General features: G+C 45.7%; 1 protein-coding gene across 1 annotated transcript in view; it reads right to left on the bottom strand.

The window, feature by feature from the left end:
- The window catches only part of gcn1 (GCN1 activator of EIF2AK4), a 79,517-nt gene that overhangs the window by 26,360 nt on the left and 40,135 nt on the right, over positions 1-13,022 (bottom strand). The window contains 9 exon segments of the mRNA XM_034079245.2: positions 1,111-1,179; positions 1,293-1,430; positions 8,676-8,761; positions 10,303-10,482; positions 10,933-11,047; positions 11,350-11,435; positions 11,438-11,470; positions 12,292-12,538; positions 12,767-12,961. Of these exon segments, the coding sequence (XP_033935136.1) occupies positions 1,111-1,179; positions 1,293-1,430; positions 8,676-8,761; positions 10,303-10,482; positions 10,933-11,047; positions 11,350-11,435; positions 11,438-11,470; positions 12,292-12,538; positions 12,767-12,961 (1,149 nt within the window).

Below are 13,022 nucleotides of genomic sequence, written 5' to 3'. Positions count from 1 at the left end.
AAGGAACTACAGCACGGTCACATGACTTCACATCACCACCGCTAAGCTAAAGGTGGCTAATGTTGGGCTATAAAGGAACTACAGCACGGTCACATGACTTCACGTGACCACCGCTAAGCTAAAGGCGGCTAATGTTGGGCTATAAAGGAACTACAGCACGGTCACATGACTTCACGTCACCACCTCTAAGCTAAAGGTGGCTAATGTTGGGCTATAAAGGAACTACAGCACGGTCACATGACTTCACGTGACCACCGCTAAGCTAAAGGCGGCTAATGTTGGGCTATAAAGGAACTACAGCACGGTCACATGACTTCACGTCACCACCTCTAAGCTAAAGGTGGCTAATGTTGGGCTATAAAGGAACTACAGCACGGTCACATGATTTCACGTCACCACCTCTAAGCTAAAGGTGGCTAATGTTGGGCTATAAAGGAACTACAGCACGGTCACATGACTTCACATCACCACCGCTAAGCTAAAGGTGGCTAATGTTGGGCTATAAAGGAACTACAGCACGGTCACATGACTTCACGTGACCACCGCTAAGCTAAAGGCGGCTAATGTTGGGCTATAAAGGAACTACAGCACGGTCACATGACTTCACGTCACCACCGCTAAGCTAAAGGAGGCTAATGTTGGGCTATAAAGGAACTACAGCACGGTCACATGACTTCACGTGACCACCGCTAAGCTAAAGGCGGCTAATGTTGGGCTATAAAGGTACTACAGCACGGTCACATGACTTCACGTCACCACCGCTAAGCTAAAGGAGGCTAATGTTGGGCTATAAAGGAACTACAGCACGGTCACATGACTTCACGTCACCACCGCTAAGCTAAAGGTGGCTAATGTTGGGCTATAAAGGAACTACAGCACGGTCACATGACTTCACGTCACCACCGCTAAGCTAAAGGAGGCTAATGTTGGGCTATAAAGGAACTACAGCACGGTCACATGACTTCACGTCACCACCGCTAAGCTAAAGGCGGCTAATGCTGGCGTGATGACGTTTTGTCGTCTCATTTAGACACTTGTTAGCAACCGCCGTTTTTTAAGTTCACCAGTGGGTGCAGCACTCTATATTTATGTTTATATCGGTAAACCTACCTCAGGCACTGGATCCAACAGAGAGGCCTTCAGTCCAGGAATAACACTCGGCAGGTAAGGGGACAGATCCTATAAACAAACAACAGTCAGTATTATATCTGACGAAACACTTCCCTGTACTGCAGCCTTTAAGACGGGCTAAAGACAGCACTCAGAGTACTGCTGCCAGTCGTGCTGTTCACCTTCTGGTCTGTGAGGGAGTACATGTTTCCGATGATCTGCGCCGCCATCTTGCGGGTGTCGGTGGATCGGTCCTGGAAGGCTCTCTGCACGATGGGCATGATGAGGGCGAGGGACGGGGCGTCGATGAAGTGAACGAACTTAGTGTCGAGCAGCGTCTGGAGACAAGTCTGAGTCCTGCGGGACGGCTCTGTGAGGGGCGTCCAACAGGATGGGGGTGATCGCTGACGGGGGAAAGGGGGAGGGAACAGATAATAGGAGAGCATTTCAATGGAAAGTAGATATTTCCGGACACCAGAGATAATGTCAGAAACGCGTAGTAGCTTATGTTGGAGGACTGTGGAAGTCATACTCATATTTTTTGGTTATGCCCTAATTACAGATAATTTGGAAAGAGATATTTGATGCTCTTAAAGAAGTGGTCCAGCAGAATATTGCTCTCGATCTGATGGCAGCTCGACTGGGAGTTTTACTGAGGGTCTAGAACAGGGGTTGTCAACTCAAGGCCCGGGGGCCACATCCGGCCCGCGACTTCATTTTCTGCGGCCCCGCAAGAGCTTTGCAAAGAATGTAATACGTTTATTATACGATTAAATGCCGCTTTACAGAATCAGGTTGCCCATAAACTACATGTCCCACAATGCATCTTGTTTTGTGACATGCGCACTGAAGAGACTTGCAATTATTTGCTTTCAGACGTAGTTAATTACTAAGTCATTATCCTATTCGATAATAATCCAGTTCAGGGGCAATAATGTATATATAACACATTATTTTATATATATTATATATTTATATATATTTTATATAGTTACAACCGGCCCTTTGAGTGCAACCATAATGCTGATGTGGCCCGCGATGAAATTGAGTTTGACACCCCTGGTCTAGAAGAAAGGACCAAGACGTATCTATTAAGAATTTGTAATCAACTATAGTGGTTTTAAATACTGGGGATTTAAACATCAGTGGTCGAAGAAAAAAAGTTAAACAACATGTTTTTTATAAATCCATTTCGGTTCATCGTTTGTCGCAGCGCCGCCCCTTGACCTCGACTCACGATTTCAAGGCAACTTACACAGTATTTGAGGGACAATTTTTTTGAGCCATACAACCAGGATCTGGGGGTTACTTTCCAGTATTTTATGGTAAACAATCCAGAACTTCTTTAGTCATTTATCGAAAGATTACGAGGCACTTATCTAGGGTTTATGTTTACACACATTTAGGGTCATCTAATTCAGGGTTTTTGGAATTGTCTTACTGATGATTTAGGGCTGACTAACCCAGAATGGTGGGGTTATTTAAGAAAGTATTTGGTTTTTTTTTAGAGCCCCTTACTCATCGTAATCATCAGTATCTTGGGGCCACTTTCCCAACATTTTAGGGTTATTTAATCAGGGTTTCTTGATGTTTTTTTTACTCAGGATTTAGGAGTAATTTAGCCAGGATTAAAGGGCCCGAACCTTTGGGTTTTTTTACCCGTATCATGGGGCCACTTACAAGATTGCTGGGGTACTACGCAATTCTGGGGTTAATAAACCACTATTTGGGGGACTTTTACCCAGACATTAAGGTTTTTTTTTACACGGATTTCAAGGTTTATCACCCAGTATCTTAGGCCCACTTACCCAGGATTTTTTTTTGGCATTTTTTAGCAAGAATTTCTGTGTTTTTCCCGCAAGATTCTGGGTTACTTATCCAGGATGAAAGGGCCATTAAGGTATTTCTTACAACCGGATTTCACGGTTAAAACCGCCGGTCCCTTTGGAACCACTCACCCAGGGATTTCGGGGTTGCGGATGACGGAGCCAATGAGGCGCAGCGCCTGGCTGGCCGGCCATTCTGCACCTTCCACGGGGGAGTCCGTGCAGCACCTCGGTCAGTTGTGGGCACGATTTTGGGCAGACAGGAGGGAAAGCTGCTTGGGGGCGCAGAAGCCATCGCACCGAGCAACTCCACCGAGCCCTGAGGGAGAACGGAAGAAGCTACTATCAAGCAACACAACAACAACAACATACCCAGTAATCTACAGACATATGCTGTCACAATAGACCGAATCTGAAGATATAGCAGCCAGGTATATATCGCACCGTTATTAACGGCTGTGAAATCTAATGTCTCCTACTCTGTCAATGCATGCACCACACACACACACACGGAGGGTAGCCGGTTCAAGTCCCAAAATCGACAAATTAGTAATAAGTATTAGAGTGTGGACTGGTAGAGGTGCCCTTTAGCAAGGCACCGGACCCCCACATTACTCCTGGGCGCTGTGTATATAACTCTAACGCTTATAGCAGTGTTTTCACTGTAGAAATAATCCCCAAAACTGCCAGGGACATGGATGAGTTCAAGCAGCACACACACACACACACACACACACCCCCCCCCCTCAGGATTCCTGTGTGTCTCACCTGCTTTGGTTCTCCAGGACTCTTCCTCCAGAGCCACCAGCAGAGAGGGGAGAACCAGCTTCACCCCGTGGGCACTCAGGTTCCTCATCACTGCTTTTGCACAGTCATCTGCGGCCTGGAGGAGGAAGAGGAAGAGGAGGAGGAAACTTTAGAAATGTCTGCACACAACGTATATGATAGGATGTATTGAATTAAACTAATAGATATAACTATGAAAATGCAGTCAATATTCTTTTGTATTCAACATTATGCCTTCATATGCAAACGAGGCCTTGTCCGATGAAATACGGGCTTATTTTCATGCATTTTCAGAAGATCAAATCTGGTTCAGAATTCGTGTTTCATCGTATTAATCTAAAAGAAATGTAACTAACGGATATTGAATGAGGCTCTGGATGTATTTTATTTCCGCTCACCTCTCTGACGTACTGGTTCCCGTCTCCAAAGCAGAGCAGCAGGTGAGGCAGCACGTGGACGACGTACGGCTCGAACAGCTTCCCCAACATGTTGCACAGCATCTCGAAGGCGAACAGAGAGCCTGTGGAGACACACAGCGAGTCAGGGAGGAGATCGTCATCATCACAACACATGTCAGGATGTCACTCCAAGTCTCTCAAAGTACGACGTGTCTTGATTACGTGCATAAATATTCACGTGATATAAAACGGAAAGAAACGACCTGACTAAAACCCCTCGCCCTCAGAGCAAAGTCCTGCTTTTTCAGATCTTGAACTTAGTGCATCGTAGAGCTGTCCGAATACCATTTTTTGGGCTCCGTATATTCGGTAGTAATCAGCAGCGAACCGCTTTCAAAACGTGTGTTTCCACGGCATTCATTTAGTTATTCTGAAGTATTGTTGTGTTCATAGTTATTTGTTGATGTAACCCAATTTGTGTTATTGAAATTGAAAAGGATATCGCATTGTGTAGTCTATATGGACAATGCTTTTATTTTGAAGGAGAGTTAGCGCTGTTGACAGGAAGGTGTTGTTGCTATGGAAACAACGTGACAGAGATTAACGGAGAAAAGTAATATCTACATGTAAAGACGAGAAAGTAAACGATAACGTTTATGGTTAAGTGTTAGCACCCCCCGAACAAGCTCTTGATATTGAGGATTTCAATAAATTCAATTTGAACAAAAAAAAAATAACGAAATTGAAACCCGAATAGTACTCCAACGAACGAATATTCGGGTACAGCCCTAGTGCATTGGTAAATAAATAATGTACTATGAGAAGATTAAGTAATAGTCTTGGACAATGGGTCATGGGCTCAATATCACATCAATCTGACATGAGACATATCGACTCATAACCCTGGGGTGTAAATGATCACGAACCAATGCACGTCACATACCTTCCCTGCGTCTGAAGTTCTTCTTGTCCTGGATGCCGTCGGTCAGCGTGCTCATGATGTCCTGCTGCTTCAGAGCCAGGATGCCCAGACCTTTCACCAGTCCGGCCAGTCCGTACGCGGCTCCTTTCCTCTCGGCGTACTTACGCTCTCCAGAAGCAGCTGCAGGAGATTCCTCACGATGCCCGCAGCGTCCTCTCTGATGGCCGGGACTAAAGGAGGCAGGCAGCCGGCGACAGACTCCTGCACCTGGGGGGAGGAGGAGAGAGAGGGGATGAAGGGGGGGGAGGAGAGAGGAACTAACCCAAGACTTTGAGGACTGTATAAAATAGTCATTAATGAAATATTTGTATACATATTTTTAAATATATTTGTATCTTTGTATTGTGGGAAACGGTATTTCGATCTCTCTGTACACACAAACTGAAAGATGGACAATAAAGTTGGCTTTGAATCGAAAGCGGGCGTGGCTTACCTGCTGGGACGGAGTGGAGAGAGCCGTGATGAGCTTGGCCACGATGGGTTTGACTTTGGGGTCGTTTTTATCCAGATGTTTGGCGAGGGATCCCATCAGGATGACGACGCTCTGACGCACGGAGTCGTAGCTGGCGTCCTGCGGAGCGTTCTTCAGAAACTCCTCGAACACCGGCAGCAGGCAGCTCACGTTTCCTGGAGATCAATCAGCAGATACAGGTCAGATTTGTGGTATTTAAAGTTATTTAGCGATGAAAAAAAAAAATGCCTGATAAAAAAAAAAGTAAAATAAATTCTCAAAAAAAATTGCTTGCTTATAAAAAAAAAGGTGTAAATAATAAAGTAACTGTGTTAAAAAATAGCTGCTTATATAATAAAAATCTGCCTGAATAAAAACAAATACCTGCCTAAATTAAGAAGAAACATCTTACTGAATAATCACAAAATGTGTAAAATAATCAAATTAATTTTAATTTTAACATTTTGTAAAATAATAGAATAAAAGTGTGGGGAAAGGTAAATGCTACACGTCCTCGTTCCCCGCCTGAAAGAGATGCGCGGCGTACCTTTCCGTGTGTGTTGAGCGCGGAGAGCGCGGCGTCCAGCATGCAGCGCCGCACCTCAGGGTGCCGGTCGTTCAGAGCGTCGGGAACGAAGAAGAGGAAGAGAGGCGTCACCTGAGCTTCTTCCAGGAACTGAGACAGCTTGTTCAGAGCCAGAGCGATGCCCCCCCTGATGGACGAGAGAGAGAGAGAGAGAGAGAGAGAGAGTGAGAGAGAGAGAGTGTGAGTGTGAGAGAGAGTGTGAGAGAGAGTGTGAGAGAGAGTGTGAGCCGCTAAGCTAAAGGCGGCTAATGTTGGGCTATAAAGGAACTACAGCACGGTCACATGACTTCACGTCACCACCGCTAAGCTAAAGGCGGCTAATGTTGGGCTATAAAGGAACTACAGCACGGTCACATGACTTCACGTCACCACCGCTAAGCTAAAGGCTGCTAATGTTGGGCTATAAAGGAACTACAGCACGGTCACATGACTTCACGTCACCACCGCTAAACTAAAGGCGCTAATGTTGGGTTATAAAGGAACTACAGCACGGTCACATGACTTCACGTCACCACCGCTAAGCTAAAGGTGGCTAATGTTGGGCTATAAAGGAACTACAGCACGGTCACATGACTTCACGTCACCACCGCTAAGCTAAAGGGGCTAATGTTGGGCTATAAAGGAACTACAGCACGGTCACATGACTTCACGTCACCACCGCTAAGCTAAAGGGGCTAATGTTGGGCTATAAAGGAACTACAGCACGGTCACAGACTTCACGTCACCACCGCTAAGGTAAAGGGGGCTAATGTTGGGCTATAAAGGAACTACAGCACGGTCACATGACTTCACGTCACCACCGCTAAGCTAAAGCGCTAATGTTGGGTTATAAAGGAACTACAGCATGGTCACATGACTTCACCTCACCACCTCTAAGCTAAAGGCTAATGTTGGGCTATAAAGGAACTACAGCACGGTCACATGACTTCACATCACCACCGCTAAGCTAAAGGGGGCTAATGTTGGCTATAAGGAACTACAGCACGGTCACATGACTTCACGTTCACCCCACCGCTAAGCTAAAGGTGGCTAATGTTGGGTATAAAGGAACTACAGCACGGTCACATGATTTCACGTCACACCTAAGCTAAAGGTGGCTAATGTTGGGCTATAAAGGAACTACAGCACGGTCACATGACTTCACATCACCACCGCTAAGCTAAAGGGCTAATGTTGGGTATAAAGGAACTACAGCACGTCACATGACTTCACGTCACCACCGCTAAGCTAAAGGCGGCTAATGTTGGGCTATAAAGGAACTACAGCACGGTCACATAACTTCACCACCACCTAAGCTAAGGTGGCTAATGTTGGGCTATAAAGGAACTACAAGCACGGTCCATGACTTCACGTACCCACCGCTAAGCTAAAAGGTGGCTAATGTTGGGCTATAAAGGAACTACAGCACGGTCACATGACTTCACGTCACCACCGCTACGCTAAAGGTGGCTAATGTTGGGCTATAAAGGAACTACAGCACGGTCACATGACTTCACGTCACCACCTCTAAGCTAAAGGTGGCTAATGTTGGGCTATAAAGGAACTACAGCACGGTCACATGACTTCACGTCACCACCGCTAAGCTAAAGGTGGCTAATGTTGGGCTATAAAGGGACTACAGCACGGTCACATGACTTCACGTGACCACCGCTAAGCTAAAGGCGGCTAATGTTGGGCTATAAAGGAACTACAGCACGGTCACATGACTTCACGTCACCACCGCTAAGCTAAAGGAGGCTAATGTTGGGCTATAAAGGAAACTACAGCACGGTCACATGACTTCACGTGACCACCGCTAAGCTAAAGGCGGCTAATGTTGGGCTATAAAGGTACTACAGCACGGTCACATGACTTCACGTCACCACCGCTAAGCTAAAGGAGGGCTAATGTTGGGGCTATAAAGGAACTACAGCACGGTCACATGATTCACGTCACCACCGCTAAGCTAAAGGTGGCTAATGTTGGGCTATAAAGGAACTACAGCACGGTCACATGACTTCACGTCACCACCGCTAAGCTAAAGGAGGCTATGTTGGGCGTATAAAGGAACTACAGCACGGTCACATGACTTCACGTCACCACCGCTAAGCTAAAGGTGGCTAATGCTGGCGTGATGACGTTTTGTCGTCTCATTTAGACACTTGTTAGCAACCGCCGTTTTTTAAGTTCACCAGTGGGTGCAGCACTCTATATTTATGTTTATATCGGTAAACCTACCTCAGGCACTGGATCAACAGAGAGGCCTTCAGTCCAGGAATAACCACTCGGCAGGTAAGGGGACAGATCCTATAAACAAACAACAGTCAGTTATTATATCTGACGAAACACTTCCCTGTACTGCAGCCTTTAAAGACGGGCTAAAGACAGCACTCAGAGTACTGCTGCCAGTCGTGCTGTTCACCTTCTGGTCTGTGAGGGAGTACATGTTTCCGATGATCTGCGCCGCCATCTTGCGGGTGTCGGTGGATCGGTCCTGGAAGGCTCTCTGCACGATGGCATGATGAGGGCGAGGGACGGGGGCGTCGATGAAGTGAACGAACTTAGTGTCGAGCAGCGTCTGGAGACAAGTCTGAGTCCTGCGGGACGGCTCTGTGAGGGCGTCCAACAGGATGGGGGTGATCGCTGACGGGGGAACAGATAATAATGGAGAGCATTTCAATGGAAAGTAGATATTTCCGGACACCAGAGATAATGTCAGAAACGCGTAGTAGCTTATGTTGGAGGAACTGTGGGAAGTCATACTCATATTTTTTGGTTATGCCCTAAATTACAGATAATTTGGAAAGAGATATTTGATGCTCTTAAAGAAGTGGTCCAGCAGAATATTGCTCTCGATCTGATGGCAGCTCGACTGGGAGTTTTACCTGAGGGTCTAGAACAGGGGTGTCAAACTCAAGGCCCGGGGGCCACATCCGGCCCGCGACTTCATTTTCTGCGGCCCCGCAAGAGCTTGCAAAGAATGTAATACGTTTATTATACGATTAAATGCCGCTTTACAGAATCAGGTTGCCCATAAACTACATGTCCCACAATGCATCTTGTTTTGTGACATGCGCACTGAAGAGACTTGCAATTATTTGCTTTCAGACGTAGTTAATTACTAAGTCATTATCCTATTCGATAATAATCCAGTTCAGGGGCAATAATGTAATATATAACACATTATTTTATATATATTATATATTTATATATATTTTATATAGTTACAACCGGCCCTTTGAGTGCAACCATAATGCTGATGTGGCCCGCGATGAAATTGAGTTTGACACCCCTGGTCTAGAAGAAAGGACCAAGACGTATCTATTAAGAATTTGTAATCAACTATAGTGGTTTTAAATACTGGGGATTTAAACATCAGTGGTCGAAGAAAAAAGTTAAACAACATGTTTTTAAAATCCATTTCGGTTCATCGTTGTCGCAGCGCCGCCCCTTGACCTCGACTCACGATTTCAAGGCAACTTACACAGTATTTGAGGGACAATTTTTTTGAGCCATACAACCAGGATCTGGGGGTTACTTCTCCAGTATTTTATGGTAAACATCCAGAACTTCTTTAGTCATTTATCGAAGATTACGAGGCACTTATCTAGGGTTTATGTTTACACACATTTAAGGGTCATCTAATCAGGGTTTTTGGAATTGTCTTACTGATGATTTAGGGCTGACTAACCCAGAATTGTTGGGGTTATTTAAGAAGTATTTGGTTTTTTTTTAGAGCCACTTACTCATCGTTAATCATCCAGTATCTTGGGGCCACTTTCCCAACATTTTAGGGTTATTAATCAGGTTTCTTGATGTTTTTTTACTCAGGATTTAGGAGTAATTTAGCCAGGATTAAAGGGCCAGAACCTTTGGGTTTTTTTTACCCGTATCATGGGGCCACTTACCAAAGATTGCTGGGTTACTACGCAATTCTGGGGTTAATTAAACACTATTTGGGGGACTTTTACCCAGGACATTAAGGTTTTTTTACACCGGATTTCAAGGTTTATCACCCAGTATCTTAGGCCCACTTACCCAGGATTTTTTTTTGGCATTTTTTAGCAAGAATTTCTGTGTTTTTCCCGCAAGATTCTGGGTTACTTATCCAGGATGAAAGGGCCATTAAGGTTGCTTACACCGGATTTCACGGTTAACCGCCCGGTACCTTTGGAACCACTCACCCAGGATTTCGGGGTTGCGGATGACGGAGCCAATGAGGCGCAGCGCCTGCTGTCCGGCCTTCTGCACCTTCACGTGGGAGTCGGTCAGCACCTCGGTCAGTTTGGGCACGATGTTGGGCAGACAGGAGGAAAGCTGCTTGGGGGCGCAGAACGCCATCGCACCGAGCAACTCCACCGAGCCTGAGGGAGAACAGGAAGAAGCTACTATCAACAACAACAACAACAACAACATACCCAGTAATCTACAGACATATGCTGTCACAATAGACCGAATCTGAAGATATAGCAGCCAGGTATATATCGCACCGTTATTAACGGCTGTGAAATCTAATGTCTCCTACTCTGTCAATGCATGCACCACACACACACACACGGAGGGTAGCCGGTTTCAAGTCCCAAAAATCGACAAATTAGTAATAAGTATTAGAGTGTGGACTGGTAGAGGTGCCCTTTAGCAAGGCACCGGACCCCCACATTACTCCTGGGCGCTGTGTATATAACTCTAACGCTTATAGAGTGTTTCACTGTAGAAATAATCCCCAAAACTGCCAGGGACATGGATGAGTTCAAGCAGCACACACACACACACACACACACACCCCCCCCCCTCAGGATTCCTGTGTGTCTCACCTGCTTTGGTTCTCCAGGACTCTTCCTCCAGAGCCACCAGCAGAGAGGGGAGAACCAGCTTCACCCCGTGGGCACTCAGGTTCCTCATCACTGCTTTTGCACAGTCATCTGCGGCCTGGAGGAGGAAGAGGAAGAGGAGGAGGAAACTTTAGAAATGTCTGCACACAACGTATATGATAGGATGTATTGAATTAAACTAATAGATATAACTATGAAAATGCAGTCAATATTCTTTTGTATTCAACATTATGCCTTCATATGCAAACGAGGCCTTGTCCGATGAAATACGGGCTTATTTTCATGCATTTTCAGAAGATCAAATCTGGTTCAGAATTCGTGTTTCATCGTATTAATCTAAAAGAAATGTAACTAACGGATATTGAATGAGGCTCTGGATGTATTTTTATTTCCGCTCACCTCTCTGACGTACTGGTTCCCGTCTCCAAAGCAGAGCAGCAGGTGAGGCAGCACGTGGACGACGTACGGCTCGAACAGCTTCCCAACATGTTGCACAGCATCTCGAAGGCGAACAGAGAGCCTGTGGAGACACACAGCGAGTCAGGGAGGAGATCGTCATCATCACAACACATGTCAGGATGTCACTCCAAGTCTCTCAAAGTACGACGTGTCTTGATTACGATGCATAAATATTCACGTGATATAAAACGGAAAGAAACGACCTGAATAAAACCCCTCGCCCTCAGAGCAAATGCCTGCTTTTTCAGATCTTGAACTTAGTGCATCGTAGAGCTGTCCCGAATACCATTTTTTGGGCTCCGTATATTCGGTAGTAATCAGCAGCGAACCGCTTCAACACGTGTGTTTCCACGGCATTCATTTAGTTATTCTGAAGTATTGTTGTGTCATAGTTATTTGTTGATGTAACCCAATTTGTGTTATTTGAAATTGAAAAGGATATCGCATTGTGTATGTCTATATGGACATGCTTTTATTTTGAAGGAGAGTTAGCGCTGTTGACAGGAAGTGGTTGTTGCTATGGAAACAACGTGACAGAGATTAACGGAGAAAAGTAATATCTACATGTAAAGACGGAGAAAGTAAACGATAACGTTTATGGTTAAGTGTTAGCACCCCCCGAACAAGCTCTTGATATTGAGGATTTCAATAAATTCAATTTGAAAAAAAAAAAAAACGAAATTGAAACCCGAATAGTACTCCAACGAACGAATATTCGGGTACAGCCCTAGTGCATTGGTAAATAAATAATGTACTATGAGAAGATTAAGTAATAGTCTTGGACAATGGGTCATGGTCTCAATATCACATCAATCTGACATGAGACATATCGACTCATAACCCTGGGGTGTAAATGATCACGAACCAATGCACGTCACATACCTTCCCTGCGTCTGAAGTTCTTCTTGTCCTGGATGCCGTCGGTCAGCGTGCTCATGATGTCCTGCTGCTTCAGAGCCAGGATGCCCAGACCTTTCACCAGTCCGGCCAGTCCGTACGCGGCTCCTTTCCTCTCGGCGTACTTATCGCTCTCCAGAAGCAGCTGCAGGAGATTCCTCACGATGCCCGCAGCGTCCTCTCTGATGGCCGGGACTAAAGGAGGCAGGCAGCCGGCGACAGACTCCTGCACCTGGGGGGGAGGAGGAGAGAGAGGGGATGAAGGGGGGGAGGAGAGAGAGGAACTAACCCAAGACTTTGAGGACTGTATAAAATAGTCATTAATGAAATATTTGTATACATATTTTTAAATATATTTGTATCTTTGTATTGTGGGAAACGGTATTTCGATCTCTCTGTACACACAAACTGAAAGATGGACAATAAAGTTGGCTTTGAATCGAAAGCGGGCGTGGCTTACCTGCTGGGACGGAGTGGAGAGAGCCGTGATGAGCTTGGCCACGATGGGTTTGACTTTGGGGTCGTTTTTATCCAGATGTTTGGCGAGGGATCCCATCAGGATGACGACGCTCTGACGCACGGAGTCGTAGCTGGCGTCCTGCGGAGCGTTCTTCAGAAACTCCTCGAACACCGGCAGCAGGCAGCTCACGTTGTCCTGGAGCATCAAGCAGATACAGGTCAGATTTGTGGTATTTAAAGTTATTTAGCGATGAAAA

This window comes from Pseudochaenichthys georgianus, unplaced genomic scaffold (genome assembly GCF_902827115.2).
Source record: "Pseudochaenichthys georgianus unplaced genomic scaffold, fPseGeo1.2 scaffold_573_arrow_ctg1, whole genome shotgun sequence".
In the NCBI taxonomy this organism is placed as follows: Eukaryota; Metazoa; Chordata; class Actinopteri; order Perciformes; family Channichthyidae; genus Pseudochaenichthys; species Pseudochaenichthys georgianus.
The sequence above is the reverse complement of the archived record's forward strand: the minus strand, read 5'-3'. Positions and strand labels throughout refer to the sequence as shown.